The sequence below is a fragment of the Fundulus heteroclitus genome, chromosome 1, assembly GCF_011125445.2.
Source record: "Fundulus heteroclitus isolate FHET01 chromosome 1, MU-UCD_Fhet_4.1, whole genome shotgun sequence".
NCBI lineage: Eukaryota > Metazoa > Chordata > Actinopteri > Cyprinodontiformes > Fundulidae > Fundulus > Fundulus heteroclitus.
In genome coordinates, this window is record NC_046361.1 from 32,965,521 (window position 1) to 32,982,155 (window position 16,635).

Below are 16,635 nucleotides of genomic sequence, written 5' to 3' on the forward strand. Positions count from 1 at the left end.
GCAGCACCTTTTGCTTTGCAGAAAGCATGCATAGGCCTATAGTGACGTTCAAGGTGACAAATAATTTGTATGATTAGGTAATTTAGTTTTGCTTTTTTTTTGGTGTCGTTTAAAGAACATCGTAAATCTGTGTCTCTCTCACTGAGCTCCATGACATCTATGCGTGCAACTCAGAAGGGCCGTTCTGTGCGTAAAATCAGGGGGAAAAAAAAGAAAAAAGAAAAAAAGAAAGATAACGTGAACAAAGAGAATCCAAAAATCACTTCATTTCCCAGCATGCCTCGTCGCGGGGCGAGTTTGTGACGTCACGACGCCTATAAATACGTTTGCAGGAAAGAATTTCTTCCTCCATTGTTACATTGTAGCAAGCGGGGCCGGGGCGAGCCGGGGGAGGAGGAGAAAAAAAAAGCGTCTGCTCGTCGGAAATTCTCCCAACAATTTGGCACCAAACGCAACAGACCAAGCCGCGCTTTGTTTTGCGTTTTTCTTCCCCTCCCCAACTGTTTTGTTTCATTTATTTGTTGTTTTTTTCTTTCGTTTTTTTCTTTTTCTTTTTAAAGCGAGAAGACTGCGAAGTGAGCCCAGCCGACCGAGCCCCGTCCCGGTGAGGAAACAGAACCAAAGGGGGGGTTGTTGGAAGCGATAAAAGGAAAAAAAAAAACGAGCACTAATGTCAGCGGATTTCTCCATTATAATCACCTCCAGCCTCACATTAGGGGGATAACACGTCCGGGGCTGTGTGCGTTGTTTCACGCCGCACCGAAAAGGGAGGAAAAATGTCGGGAAATAACCCCGCAGCCGAGCCGATGACGCCCCTCTTCCCCCTTTCCCCCCTCTCGGCTGTCCTTTAATCGGGGCTATGCCACATCCGAATAAAAGCTGCCGCTCCTGTCAGCCAGCCGCCACCTTTCGCTGCGCACAACAATGAGCTTGCAACCCAAGTGACCTCACGGAGAGACCGAGAAGTGTCGCAAACTGACAATCAGACAGACCACTTTGTTGCAGGGATATCGTATTTTTTTTAAATTTTATTTTATTTTATTATTTGCACATGACAAAAAAAAGCCTCTAACAGCGCGTTAAAAGATTGATGTGCAGCTCGTATTGGAAAGAGACGAGCTCCGAGGCTGCTGGATTAAGGGTCCCTCTTTCTGCTCCAGGTAAGGAGGTTTGGTGTCTCTTAGATTGGGGGCTTTGCCTTTGTGTGTGTGTGTGTGTGTGTGTGTGTAGAGGGGGGGGGTTAAAATGGTGATGGAGGGGGACCGAGCAGTTCCCCTGGCGCACTAAGTGTGTTGATAATGCGTTTTTGGCCCTCATCGTGTGCACACTGCAAGTCATGGTTAGATGAAAAGCTCTCAGCGGCCAGCTTCCACCAAAGACACCCCAGGTCGGGTTTTAATGCAGGAGAATCCGCCTCTTATCGCGTTCAAAGCGGCGGCTTCCTGCACGAATGGCGCCTCTGGGCACCACTTTGTGCGCACAGATGCGTCGTGGAGCAGCGTTCGCGTTGATTAGATTTATATATTTATATATATATATATATATATGTGTACATTTTTTAATGGCATGAATCGGTGTGTGCGGCGCTGCAAATCGGAACGGACTGCTTAGATGTAACACCAGGTGCCACGCATTAAAAGCCTGCTTGCTTAATGGCATGTTTGGTCACCTTGATGGGCTGGGGGGGGGGGCTTTTACTGTCCTTTATGCCCACGCCTGATGCAGATCCCAGCTTGTCAGCAGAGTGGATGGGGGACGGAGTGATGGAGGACTGCAATCCATGGAGTCACTGCAACACCTCCAATGCATTCTTTATTAATGCTGTGCCTCCTTGCAGAACTCCCAGAATGGAGGCAGTGCTGCACAGATCACGAATCTGTCATCAATTCAATAATCATGTCCCAATTTCGCTGTTCTTTCTATGGTGTGTTTTTTTAATGTTAAAAAGAAGGCGGTCCTGATGCCAAGCAGGGTTGAAAAAATGTCTTTAGGTGTTTTATCACAGTGTAATCAAAGCCAAACTTTGTTTTACAGACCCTGTTTGGAGTCAACCACAGTTCACTTGGATTCATTGTTTAGATTAATCTTAATGTCATTTTTAGGATTAGGCAGAAATTTAGTTTTTCCTGATTGGGGTGGAACCATATTGGAAGTGTTGCAGATTAAAAAGCCCTTGCATTGTAATGATAGTGCATTGAACGTCAATAGAATATAATAAAAACCTATGCAATACATGATAGCCTTTCAATTACCCAAAAAAATAGGAAACATTAAACTTAGAATTAGTGTTGTACCGATACCGATACCAGTATCAGACGGGGCCCCGATCCAGCACTAAAATGGTGGTATCGGTATCGGCGAGTACCAACAAATAGGCACAGATACCATTTTGGTGTTTGTATGTCCCTTGAATGCAGCCTTCTCTCTCCCGACTAGTATTATACATGTTATATAAGTTTTAATGAAAGTTGCACTATTTTGGCATTTGAGAGCCAAAACTCAGGGTTTAAAAGAGATTATTCAATTGTTAATGTAATTTTATTGTCTTACTGTTGCACTACTATTATACATGTTATAATTTCACGAATGTTGCACTATGTTGGCCTTTGAGAGCCAAAAGTTTATTAAACTATTGTCACCCATTCCAGGTAGGCAATAAAAAGTTATACTACCCTAAATAGTATGCAGTTCTTCATGTATATACACACACACATCAATTTCAAACAGATGGTATCGGCCAATACTGCACAGCCAGGTATCGGGTATCGTATCGGGGGGCCAAAAAATGGCATTGGCGCAACACTACTTAGAATAGAATGATCCTTTATTGTCCCACGGTGGGGAAATCCAGGTGTATCAGCAGGAAGAAAAAAAATAGATTGGGGGTGGGGGGTGGGGGAGTGGCTGCAGTTCTCATCCCAGACGGTAGGAGGCACTGCTGTGAAAAAATTATACTGCTCAACAACAGGAATGGCAGCAGAAGAAGAGTCCTAACGGTGACTTTTCATAAACTAACCATCCGCTTTCATCCTGGTGGATCAGATTTGTACAGATACAAACATTTAAGAAACTGAAGTAGCAGAACTAAAACTGCTTCTAATCACGGCTGGTCTTCTGATGTGCTTGTGGCATAAATCAGCACAACAAGATTATTCTACACATCTAAACTGCACCGTGGCCCTCGAATAAGACCAGACATGAAAATCAGTAATAATAAAACTCATTTGAGGTGCAACTGGCAATTTTTATATATATATATATATATTTTTTTATCTCAAATCAAATGATCCCTCCCCTTTAAAAAACATGTTGCCCTGACACACACACAGACGCTACCATCTGTACTTTATCTTTAAAAGCCCTCTTACATGGTGTTGTAGTTAGATAACGTGATAATCTCCATTTCTGTCTATATTCACCATCCTCAAGCAAAAAGTAAATTAATTCTCATAATAAATTTTCATCCAGAAGGTATTTGAAAGGTATTTTGCAAGCTGCAGTTAATTTGTTCCCCTTTTTTAATTTTACACCTCCTCATGTTGCTATGCGACATACGCAAGAAGCAAATGTCTTCTTTTGGGTGGGAATTGTTCGTTTTCTTTCTATTTAATGTTTTCATTAGCGATATTAAAAGCTACGTGGACAGTTGCTCTCTATGGTATGTTGCCTGCCTAGTGGAGCATTTCAGAGGAAGTCCTGTAGGGGGAAGAACTGCAAATCTCTGGCAGAATTACTTTACAGGCAACGGTTTTTACTTTGAAGTGCTGGTGATACGGTTCATAGCCCAGGGTGGCGTGAACTGGGGGCGGTGGGGGTGTTGGCACAAGCAGTCAGGGGGGAAAAAAATGTACCCTGCAAGCTAAATTGCCCCCTATCCTTGTAAGCAATGTAAGAAATAACCTTATCCTGAGAGTGGCTAATGCTGAACTTAACATCTGACGCCCAGCAGTAATTCAAGCGGCTATTAGTTGATTGTCACTAGTTGAAAGTCCTAAATGCTTAGAGCTGTCATCCTACATGTCAGTCAGTCTCATTGCCCATCTGGTAATGCATCTAACCAGCCATGCATCTATTCATCCGTCTATGCATCAATCTGTTCCTCGTCTGCCCGTTTATCCACCCAACCACCAATCTGTTTATTCATCCGTCCATCTTCCTTCGCTTGCATCCGTCTGTCCATCTGCCCGTCTGTAAATATTCATACCGGTACCTATGTTTGGCCTGGGCATCACCGCTTTAAAAAAAACCCCAGCTCTTCTTCCAGGGCTGTATTAATTTGGCCATGCACAGACGAACCATTGCGAGCGTGCACTCGTTTGGACCGGTACTAAAGCTTTTGTCAAATCTAAAAAAACCTCAAGGCGCTTTAATTCACCGACCGAGCTGCGGCTGTGACGATATTCGCCGTGTGCGTGCCGTCTAACGCGGAATCAGGCGGGTTAACGCCACGGAGGCCGCTTGCTTCAAGGCCCGCCGCGCAAAGCATGCTTGCCCAGTTGCCATGGTGACAGCTCAACGCTTGATGATTTCAGAACGGGATTTAATGTGTGGTGTTCAGGGTGGTGGGGGGTGGGGGGGGCAGACAGATGAAATGATGGAGGTGGAATACAGATGAAAGGAAGCAGGATTGTGCAGTTTTTTTTTGTTTGTTTCTATGGTTGCAAAAGCAATAAAAATGAACGTTACTCAGGTTCGCTTTGACCCGCTTGGGTTAAAAACAGCAAATATTTAGTCTTCAAGCATACCGAAGCCTTTCTGTCTCTCTTTAAGCCTCTTCACACGTATCTAATTTTTTTTTTTTCTTCCTTCCTTCCCGTCTCCTGTCTGGCTTTGCGCTGATCTGCGCCCTCAGATAGCAGGTTTCCATGGAGGCAGGTCCGTCCCTAAGCCTCAAAAGAAGATATGAAGAGGTGGACGGCGGCTCTCTGTTCTCGACACCCAAGGACTCGGACGATGACATCTCCAGCAGCGACAGCGCCGACAGCTGCGACAGCCTCAACCCACCTTCCAGCGCACCGTTCACGCGTAAGCATCAGCAAAAAAAAAAAAAGAAACGCAGCCGCTCCAAACCGAGCAGCCATGTTTATTAACCGGCGTCCTAAACGTTTGTCTCTTTCCCTCCCGCTTCCCGCCGCCGCCCCTCCAGCCACCTCCATCCTCAGGCAGCCTAGGCCGTCGCCGGGGGGGAAGCGGGTGCGCTTCGATGTGGTGACGGTGTACTACTTCCCCCGGCGGCAGGGCTTCACCAGCGTGCCCAGCCAGGGGGGCAGCTCCCTGGGCATGGCCCGTCACCACTCCTCCATCCGACACTACACGCTGGGCGAGTTTGCACGCGAGCAGGAGAGCAGCCACAGGCACACGCTGCGCCAGCACCTGCGTCAGGAGAAGCTCAACGCTCGCAAGATGAAGGTACGTTCAGACCCGTCGTCCCCCGAGACTCTTAAACATGCTGCTGCGTCGAATAAAAAGTAAAAAGATGTCTGATAAAGGTTGTTAACTGCCACGCACCAATCCGGCAAAACATCACGACCAGCGGCGAAGAGGAACCGTTTAACTTTGATTATCTCTTCAGTGACCAACTGCCAGTGGGCGGGAATGTGCTGTGGAAATGTTTCTGCCCCTTACAGATTCAGTCTTTTTATTTATTTTTTTCATCAAGCAAATTTAAATATCAGCCAAAGATGGCCTAAATGTATACAAAAAGTAATTTCTAAATGATGTATTTGTTTAAATGTGCCACAGTTCTATAATTAAGTTGTGAAAAGGCCTGAATATGGTAGTTTTCTATGTGAAAGTTTGCTGGTGAAGATTCTCAGTCATCCAGGTCATGGTCATTCAAAAAAAAGTAAAAAAAACAAAACAACTGGACTTGTTTTCCGTAGTTGAAGACGTTTCGCTTCCTCTCCAGGAAGCTTTCTCAATTCAAAAAGTGAATATGGAATATGTGGAAGTTTCTAATAACAAATAACAAGTCCTTGATTAGATAAGTTATTTAAATATTTTCATTATTTCAAAAACATCCTAATGAAACATTCGAAAAATTATTAATTAAAATGTCCATAAATGAATGTTAAAAGCATTTATTACAGTTTCACCATCTATTTAATCAACAGTTTAAATAATATCCTGACGGTTGCAGGAAAATGGGAATAATAAGAAATTGGTAAATACTGAAATAAATATTCATATTATTGAAATAAATGAGCAATTATTTATCACACAAATGGTTTGATCTAAATATGTGTATTTGTTCAGTTGTGGTGGTTTTGTCCCTTAGTAATGAGGTTCCTGGAAACCAAGGGCTGGATTTGACTTTTTTTTTTTTACGGAGATATACTTTGGTAGCTGTATTATTTAAAGAGTTAATTACCGTTATTTTCTTTCCTCTTTATGGAACCATGAACGTTTCCGCCTGCGTTACTCGCCGACATTGCATGTGATGTCATCAGCTCTGCTGCTGGAGGCTAAACTGCAACACAAACTCCCAAAAGGCACCATGGCCTTTGGGGATTACAGAAACTCTTCCATCTTAATAACACTTTAGTCCCCATTACTTAACTCTGCAACAATGTTATTTGTATTATTAACTCAATAAAGCATGAGATGATCCCATTCACATGCTAAAAATACGTTTAATACGTTTTTTTTTTAAAACAGTTTGTGAACCAGAAGTGTAAAAATGTATGTGTTGACAAATCTCATAACAACTAACTTGCCATAATATAACGTAGAGCTGGGGTGTCACACTCATTTTTATATTGGGCTACTTTGGCATCATGAAGTCATTAAAAGTGCCAGTTGCACGTGTATAGATAATACTTTTGATTTCAATTCAATTTTATTTATATAGCGCCAATTCATGAAACATGTCATCTCAAGGCGCTTCCCAAAGTCAAATTCAATCAGATTATACAGATTGGTCAAACATTTCCTATATAAGGGAATCCAGTTGATTACATCAAAGTCTTGACAAGCAGCATTCACTCCTCCTGAAAGAGCGTAGAGCCATGGAGAGTCGTCTGCATTGTCCATGGCTTTCCCTCATCCCAATCCCTCATACTGAGCATGCATGAAGCGACAGTGGAGAGGAAAACTCCCATTTAAACAGGGAGGAAAACCTCCAGCAGAACCAGAACCAGGCTCGGTGTGAGCGGTCATCTGCCTCGACCCACTGGGGGTTAGAGAAGACAGAGCATTTCATAATTTCATTCCAGTTCACATAAAATTGAAACAAAAAAAATGCACAGTAACATAAAAGTAGCACCCTCACTCCCAGTTTATACAGTTTATCTGCAAAAAAAACGATATTGGGCTGAGTTAAACTTAAAACAACACTTTTTCTCGTTTTGGACATTTCTGGGTTGTTTTAATGTGTTGAGGGAAAACATCTAGTGGCAGGATGCTGTCACTTCACAGTTTAAAAAATCAGCAGTCGCTATAGGAGGCACAGTTTCAGCCACTTTATACACTGTAAAAGGATATATGCCTCTACGTTATTACATGATCTTGAGAGCCGGATAAATTGCCTTAAATAAATTGGATAAATTGGCCCGCGGGCCTTGAGTTTGACACGTGTGACATAGTCTGTGTTCATGCTGTGGCATTAATTAAAAGTAGAAATGCACCAATATATCGGCTGGAGATTGGAACCAGCTGATTTTCCTTCGATTGGCAGGTCAAGCACTTGAAAATCAGATTTCTTTATTCCTATTTATTAAATAAATGAAAACTAAGAAGAGGTGATGCACTTTTTTTGAGTTCTGAGAAAGACAAATGCCTGAATCAATAAATGGGATAATATTCGGCCATTTCTCTGGCGTACAAGCCTGCTCCCTCTATCAATGAATCTGCAGCACAGTTATTCACATGTTTGTGCTGTTGTCCTTTGGAAGAGAAATCACAATTAGCTGGTCTGACCTCTAGAGCTGAACAATTAATCGCATTTTCAATATAATCGCGATTTAAAAAAAAAACAATTTCCAAATCGCAGAGTCTGCAATTTTTGGCTATGTAACAATTAGGGAATTAGACACGTCCATTAGGTGTCGGTAAAACGTTTAAAGTTGGGTTGCCTCCACATGGAAGGGAAGACAGTTGCAGCAGTGAGATAATCTAATTTTATTACTTGTTTTAGAGTTTATATAATCATACACAGCATTAAGTACAGGTCAATCAGTTTAATACATAGACTTGCTTGTTGGTTGCACTTTATGTTCAACAAGGGTTGATATCCAAATCAACTAAAAGCTGTTCTCTTGGATAATATTCTGATTAATAGAAACATTAAACATTTTTGTTTAAAATAGTCCTTGTTTACAAACATCTTTATTTAGAAGCCATTTTTGTTGCTTGTGGTTAATGCAGAGAAAAGTCAAAATTGCAATTTTGGTTGAAATATATTGTAGGTAGAACGCAATCATTTCTGCTCTGAGTTTAGATGCTGCGGGTCTTTTAGCACCTAATCTGCACAGCGAGGAAACAAAATGATTTGTTGTTTGTATATGTTTAAAAAGACATGCTAAATTAAACTGGGGGAAAAAAATCGCATTAAATCGCAATATTAAGAAAAAAAATCGCAATTAGATTATTTTCCAAAATCGTTCAGCCCTACTGACCTCATGGACCTTTGTCAAAACTGCTGCTGACGCTGACCTGGAGGTCTGACATTTACACCTTTAACTTTGAGTGAGGAAAGCGTTTTCCTCACCGCTCCACGTTCTCCTCCACAGCTGACGAGGAACGGCACGGTGGAGTGCGCCCAGGCGGACCTCCTGACTCTAGAGGACGTGTCGGACGAGGACCTCGACGTGGACGCCGTGGAGGTGGACGACTGTTTCTTCCTCCAGCCTCTTCCTACGAAGCGGCGCCGAGCCCTCCTGCGAGCCTCCGGCATCGCGCGCATAGACGCCCGGGAGAAGGCCGAGCTCAGAGCCATCCGCCTCTCCAGGGAGGAATGTGGCTGCGACTGCCGCTTGTTCTGCGACCCTCGCCACTGCGGCTGCAGCCAGGCCGGCATTAAGTGCCAGGTAAGGCTTTTTGACCAGGAGGACCTGCTGCAAGATGAAGAAAAATCATGCAGGCTGCAGAGGATCCTTGACTAAAAGATGGCTTCAGTTTAGCAAAGCTGAGGAATATTTAACTCGATGACACAGATAAGTACCTCGTTGTTTTCTTGGTGGGTTTTATGTGACAGAAAAAAGGGGCAAAATGGGTTTTTAAGGAAGCGCAACAAGAAGAGAACCTAAATGTCACTTTTGGTGTGTGATGGATCACGGCACCCCGGCAACAACCAGCGTGAAACATGGTTGTTGAACACTGAGAGTTCAAACCAAAGCCCGAGACGAGTCTAAGGTGACGTTCACACTGCAGGGAAATGCGACCCAAATCCCATCTTATTTATTTATTTATTACTTTTATTTATTTCTTTATTTTTTGTGTCCTGTCTGGCAATGTGGCAATAACAATTGTTGTCTTAATGCCAAAAAGAGCCCAACAGATTTTATTTTCCCAAGTGGAGCCTTACTGCTTTCGCCATAGTGCTCCGCTTGATTTATATATGCAAGTAGCTTTATTAGAATTTATGCAGGGAATATTTCATGTTATATGGACACTGAAACTAGAAGGTAGAAGAGAAAAAAAGGGAGAAAAGGTGAACGAAAGAGGACAAAAAAATGGAGAGAACGATACAACATCCTCAGTCTGCTTCTTCACCTGCAAAGACAAAATCCGATCTTTTTGGCCATATGCGACCCATATCTGTCTTTTTAATGGCCCCCCAAAAAAATCAGCTTTGTGCCATTTCCATATGTGCTACTAATTCGAATGCGTATCAGATATTTTTAAAAGCATCCACGGTCTGAACGTACATGTCGCATTTTATTCGTCTTTCACGTCACTCTCCTGTCTCTCACTTCACATCCACAGCAGCAGTTAGCGCTCCATAGACCGTTGTTAACAGCCGTGCTGCTTTCTTCTTACCTTATTTTGTCTCACTATGATGTGGTCTTTATATTGTCGGCTCCCGTTGCTCAACAGCTTTCTGATAATGAGAGATGCTGGCCGGTATCTTTAGTTTTTTTTTTTTTCAAACAAAACTTTATCGATCCCTTCCAGAAACAATTCCATTCACCATTACGTTAGTAAACAGTGCACTGCTCTGTGACGTCTCCTGTTATCCGCGCGTGGCGGTCGCTTTGTGGTCTTGAGCCGTTCAGACAGAACTCTGATGGCGGTGGCTTTTAAAGATAGTATGAATGGCCACCTCCAAAAAAAAATCAGATTTCAGCAAAAAAAATCACAATTTAGCATCAAGATCTGCCGTGTGAACGTAGCCTTAGATGGAGTTGTTTGGCTTTTAAATAATTTATGAGTCTGGACCTTGGGGGGAACTTGCCGGGTTGTCCACCACTGGATCAGAAGATCCAGATTGATGGTTCTCAGTGCAAAATAGCTTCATTTGATCGGATCAACTGGCTGCTTCCTATTTTAGTTGTCATGGATGCATTAAGACGTTACAGTTTCTACATTTTAATTGTATATTTGCCAACGGCACCTTTTTATTTAAATTTTTTTTTACTTATTGCTTTCAGTTTTAATTGTTGCAAATCTCGACACAGAATTTAGATAACATCTTAGTAGTTGTCGTACGTATTTTTGCTTAAGCTCCATTTGTAATGTACATTTGCTGTTAATTTGTCATTTAAATATATATAAAAAAAGGAACGTACCAAGTTTGTACTTTGTTCCTCAGGTGGATCGAATGTCTTTCCCCTGCGGCTGCTCAAGGGACGGCTGCGGCAACGCTGCGGGCCGCATCGAGTTTAACCCGCTGCGCGTCCGAACGCACTACCTGCACACCATAATGAAGCTGGACGTGGAGAAGAGGAGGCCGCCGATACAAGGACCCGGGGAGCCGTACACCGAAGCCGACCCCGCGTCTTCGCCCTCCTCTACGTGCCCCACGTCCCCGACCTTGTCCTCGGGCATCGGCCTGGACTCGGAGCTGGAGGAGAGCGAGGTGCAGTCGGTGGAGGAGGTGCACGATCTCATGGTGGAGCAGGACATTCTGGAGCGCGAGAACGAGACGGCCGTGCTGCACCTGCAGAGCGCCGAGGAGCAGGAGCGGAGGGAGAGGGAGGAGGCCGAAGGGGAGGCGGTGCAGCAGGAGCTGGGCTCCGGCGGGGTGACGGAGCACCCGCTCTGCCTGCTGCCGGGGCCGGCAGAAGCTCCAGCTGTGGATCAGATCCTCCTGCAGGGACCGTTTCCCACGGGGGCCACGGTCCTGTGCATCTCTGACACCCAGGAGGAGAGCCCCTCTGAGCTCCTCAAAGACTCCACGTCTCTGCTCTACTACCAGCTCAGCACCATAGAGCCCGAGGCCTTCGAGGCGCTGCCGGCAGCCGAGGAAGACGAGCAGGACGAGCCCCCGCAGAGCGCGGGCGGCGCCGAGCCCGCGCAGAAGAACCGAGAAATAGTCAAGGATTTCCAAGGGGACGCGCACGATGACGGCGGCAGCAGACGGAGCGTGGGCGAATGCTCGACCGGCACCAATCCGTGCACCGAGGCGGAGGAGAGGCCCGCAGGCCCCGACGAAAAGGCAGCAAAAGGCCAGGACGGGGAGAAAGAAGCGGCTGCACTGCCTGCCGAAGTTTAGCATTAGCGTCTTTGCAGATATTTTGCACAATAGCGTCATCTAAGATGAGTAAAATGCATATTCCACATTCATCACCGCGATCCCCCAACATCTATAGGTCATTTATAGTGAGCAACATTAAGTTATGTGCAGAAGGGTTGTTATGACACAGGAGGAGAGGTGCTGGAGGCACATGAAGATCACTCCCATGGTGCGGCGGCGATGCACTTAAACAAAGGCAGCGTCAGAGGAGGTTCCGCTGGGGGTGCTGAACGCGGCCTTATTTGGAAACCATTAAAACGGCTCCAGAAACACGGAGCGTAAACGCTGACTTAAGCCTTTCGTTTGCTTGGTGTATAAAGCCGTCAACGGCGAACACAAACTGTTAACTGCGTGCAAGACGTCGGCGTAGCTGCCGGCTCCGTTTTCCCCCGCCCTGCACCGCCAACCTTACGCTGTAGTCGCACCAAATTCACGGCCTGCGATGGTTTCCCTCTGCTAACCACACACCGAAGGATCCTGGAAATACTTGTTTTTGCGTTCTGTACGCGCAGCTTTCGCAAACCTGCTGGAGAGCTGCTCTGTTCGTGCGCACATTGTGAAAGTGAATGCGCCACCGCTCAGAGACATGAAGGAAAAAAAAAAACCAAGAGGGCAGCGGATTAGTTGTTCCCGTCGCTGACTCTGGACTGCCGGCACAACTGCAGTCAAACGGAGACAAAAGGTCACTTAAAACTAATTTACTGACGTTGTTTCTTGAACTATTGTGTCTTTTGTGAATTGGATGCTGTTGGTTTTAACGTCTCTGCAGTTTGGGAAGGAAATGAAAAGTTATTTCTTTTAACAGTGCTACATTATTACATTATAGTCAGTCATATCATGTTATGATAAAATGCAAGAATATAAATTTTTAGTGATTTTTAAATGCTTTTTTTTTTTGTGTGTGTAAGAAAGTTCTGACTATAAATCGAGCCAAATCACAGTACCTCGCAAAAGTATTCGTTTCCCTGGAACATTTCATTGTTTTTCTCATGTTTCAACCACAGATTACTGCAGATTTTTTTTTTGTGGGATTTTATGTGCTTGACGAGCAAAAAGTAGTGCATAACTGTGAAAATGAAAGACACGTTTTTACAGATAGAAATCCTGGAAGTTGTGCGGCATATTTGTGTTCTTTGACTGAGAATTTTGTCTTTGCAAATCAACACGAGCTCAGCTTGGGTGGAGAACGTCTGTGAAAAGCCATTTTAAGTCTCACCACAGATTCTCATTTAAAATAAGGTTTGGACTTTGACTTGTCAATATCTTCTGAATTAGAAAAAAAATCTTTTGAATTAAACTGAATAAAGTACTGATTGAATATTTAGGGTCATTACCCTGCTGCCCCCCCCCCCCTCCCCCTCTTCCCCCAACTCCTAGCCTCAAGACCTCTAGGGTTACCCTGAAGAAAAGCCTCTCTGAGGCACGATCTCGTCAGATCATCCACAGTATGGTTGATTTTTGTCATTCGCGTCGTCCCAATGGATATGCTGGTGCTCTGTGTCACGGGCCTCATTGACCAACCCGTTTCTGTGCTTTATCCTGCTGCATCCGAAAACCTCTTTTGGGCAAGGACTCTTTAGCTAAAGCAGGCTCCTTCTGAATACCCTTAATAGCTTCTAGCCCCTTTTTACTTGACCTTTCACAGGGTCAACAATAAGAACTCTATTGTGGGGAGGAATTCGGACAACCTTCAACTCCGACGTCATTACGTAATGAAACGCTCATGGATGATGGGAGTCAAATCCGGGCCTACAGCCTTCGTAAAATGAGCTACAAAGTGTGCGCTCTCTGCTCTCGGGACATTTTTGTTGTTTTCTGCAAGGGGACTGTCCTCATACGTCATGTCACGCAAAGATTTGTGGGAGACATTAAGGCTTCTTAGCGTCGGTAAGGGTAGTTACTGGTTTTGTTGGCAAAACTAGCCGCGGGAGGGAGCATAAAGGCTTCTTTTCCTCCTTCCTGACTGACTGCACTATTCGGACGACACTTATCATGGCGACCGTCGATGCACTTCTGCTTTTGGCTAGAGTCCATACTCGATAAAGATACTAGTCAGCGTTTGTCATAAGTGCCGTATGAATAGTGCAGTCAGTCAGTCAGGAGGCAGGAAAAAAAGCCTGTATGCTTCCTCTCACAGCTACTTTAGCATAGGAACCCCGTGGTGACCCTTAACGTCGCTAAGGAGCTATATGGAATCCCACAATCCTTTGCGTGACATGACATATCAGCACAGCCCGCCTCACGAAAATGAACAAAATTGTCTGATAGGAAAGGGATCACACACCTTTTTAGGTCATTTTTGGACGGCTGTTGGCTTGGATTTGACTCTCAACATCATCCGTGTGCGTTTCCGTCGCCATTGTGAAGTTTGAGGTAAAGGAAATCGGCACAGCAGTCTGAAGCTCCTTTCCTATCCAGCTTAGAGTTCGTGCTGTTGACCTAGTAAAAGGTCAAGGAACAGGAGGAGGTAGGAGCTATAATTAGACGTTTTCGGATGGAGCTCGCTTTCAAACCTGGTTTGTGACCTAGCCCTAATTTAAACGTCTCCATAATTGTATAATTGTATATATCTGCTGTGTTCCTTGGTCCTCATGATGCTGTTTGTTTATTCATGTTCTCCAACAATCCTCTGAGGCCTCCGCAGAACAGCTGGGGTTATACTGAGATAACATTTCGCACAGGCCCAATATATTTAGTGGTTGCCAGTATACAGGAGGATGCACACAAATGCAAACCACACTTTTAAGATTTATTCATTTTTTTTTATTTTTTTTTTTACGTTGTGGTTGGAACAAGACAAAACATGGACAGGTTCAAGGGGTTTAAATACATTTGCAGGGAGTAAAAAAGAAAAAAGAAAAAAAGAAATAATTAAAAACAAGCATTTAACGAGTCAAGAGTAAACTGCAACATGTGCAGCTAGAAGTACTTACACCAATCAATGTGATGTTACTAATTTATGGATCAGAGTTACAGCCTGGTTTTGTGCGTGTAAAATGTGTCTGTGAATTCGCCTACTTTGCCGTCGTACGTCCACGTCTGAGAGCGAGGCGCGTTTTAAACCCGTGTGCATGCACGTGTGGATGTCGTTTCTTGGACTGTGTTTAGACCTCTAGTTTTGGCGAGAATGCGTGTCTTGAACCTAAAAAAAGGTGCTGATGTTATAGATTTACAGTGGTGAACCGGGAGGAGGAACGATTTTTAGCCGAGGCGTTTCTCGCTGATTGAGTGTGTGAACACAGTGGTGTAACTTTTTTTTTTTTTTTTTTCTTCTTTCCTGGTTTCTTTTCTTTTTGAGCTCTGCCTGCAGATCCCGGAGCCGCGGAAGTGAGCCGGCAGCTCTCACACAAAGTCGGCCCTTTGTTCTGTTGCCTGAAATTCCCGCTGTTGCTTCGGGCAACGGCTCGCCTAACACAGTATGCGCTGCTGTGTAGACGTTGTCTGATGTGTTTCTTCAGCCTTTTTTTGTATTGTCTCGATATAATCCTGTTTAAGAGCTGCAACCAAGCGGTGGTTTTCAGACCTAAATTAAGCGACGCTGCCATCCATCAGGCTTTCACAAAAGCAGTCTCCTGTAGTTGTCGTCAGGCTGCAGATTTATCGTGGCTCCTGTGTTTCGCGTGACTTAATAATACAATGTTTAAAGTAATGATGATTGCAGGCTGAGTATTGTCGAGCTTTTGTCCTTTGGTTTCTGCTAATAGATTTAGGTTTGGGACCACTGTACCAAATTAACTCTACTGTCTGTGTTTAACTGTGTGAAAGGGGTGTGTGTGTGTGTGTGTGTGTGTGTGTGATTGTTGAGAAGACTGATGATACAAGTTGTGAGAATAACTCTCATGCTTCTTGTTGCCTAAAGTGGGGAAATAACAGTTTTTATACAAAAATAAAAAAAGGTAAAACACTTGATGCAGAAAGTGTGGTTTATTCTGTCTTTTGCTCTTTTTATAGTTTACAAATGTGACTCAAATTAGACAATTATTACTCGTATTATTAGATTTTATAAGCTTGCTCGCTCACAAACATTTTAATCCTGGGAGCGACAAATGGGTCACCAAAAACGATGCATAACATTTCACATACATGAAAGTAAAAGTTAAGTCGCCGTGTGAAATATGTGATTCCCCCGGCTAACCTTACTTGGAACTGACTGCATAAAGAAATGTCTTGTAGGTTGGGCTTCAGTTTTTGCACACGTGGGATTTTGACCCGCTCCGCTTTACGGAAACTAAATCCACCAGGTTTGTGGGCTCCTGCTTGCCGGCTCAAAGCTTCAAATCCATTTTACAGATTTTCTTGGATTAAGATCTACCGGGCGACCGGCGAGCCCACACCCAGTCCCATCCACGACTTTAATCTGCATCTTTTGTAGCCACTACTTCCTTGGTTTCCTACCATTTTTAAGGTCTCATCCATTGACCTTCCTACGTTTTATAATGGTCTAGTTAAGAATAAAAGTTTCTGTCCATTTTGCTCCTCGCTGTGGTGAAGTTTTCCTTATTCCTTATAAATGGCCCCAAAGCCTAATGTTTCCACTGCCATGCTTCACTGTAGAATAGGGATCACCAGCTTCATATAAGAGTCAGCGCTCACCTTAACTTTATGTAATATATACATTTTTTAATGCATTCATCACTTTGAATCTATGTAAATACAAGTATGATTAAAAAGGAAGAGCAACTAAATAAAATAACATTTTAGATGCAGCTCACTGGAGGGTTTTGCTATTTTTTGAACAGGCTTCAGGGCACCACATGTGGTCCTTAGAGGCTACCTGGTGCCTGCGGGTGCCTTGTTGGTGACCCCTGCTGTAGAGACTGTGTTTTCTTTGGGTCACATCCAGTATTTCACTAGATAACCAGAATTTCTTGTAATCTTTCACATTTACAGAACCTCTTCAAGTCTTTCAGATTTTTTTTTCCAGTGGACCTCAGACTGACCGGATAACCCAAGGTGGTGTT

At 44.0% G+C, this 16,635-nt stretch overlaps 1 protein-coding gene across 2 annotated transcripts; it reads left to right on the forward strand.

The window, feature by feature from the left end:
* Window positions 1-345: 345 nt before the first annotated feature.
* csrnp2 (cysteine-serine-rich nuclear protein 2) lies at window positions 346-13,216 on the forward strand. Of its 2 annotated transcripts, none has more exons than XM_012875650.3 (5): window positions 346-1,160; window positions 4,853-5,025; window positions 5,147-5,409; window positions 8,730-9,026; window positions 10,751-13,216. In XM_012875650.3, exons 2-5 carry the CDS (start codon window positions 4,866-4,868, stop codon window positions 11,651-11,653), a joined length of 1,623 nt encoding a protein of 540 aa, XP_012731104.2. In that variant the 5' UTR covers window positions 346-1,160; window positions 4,853-4,865; the 3' UTR covers window positions 11,654-13,216. The 2 variants fall into 2 exon arrangements, with proteins under 2 accessions (XP_012731104.2, XP_021178725.2); XM_021323050.2 differs by having other exon boundaries at window positions 346-604.
* The last annotated feature ends 3,419 nt before the right edge of the window (window positions 13,217-16,635 follow it).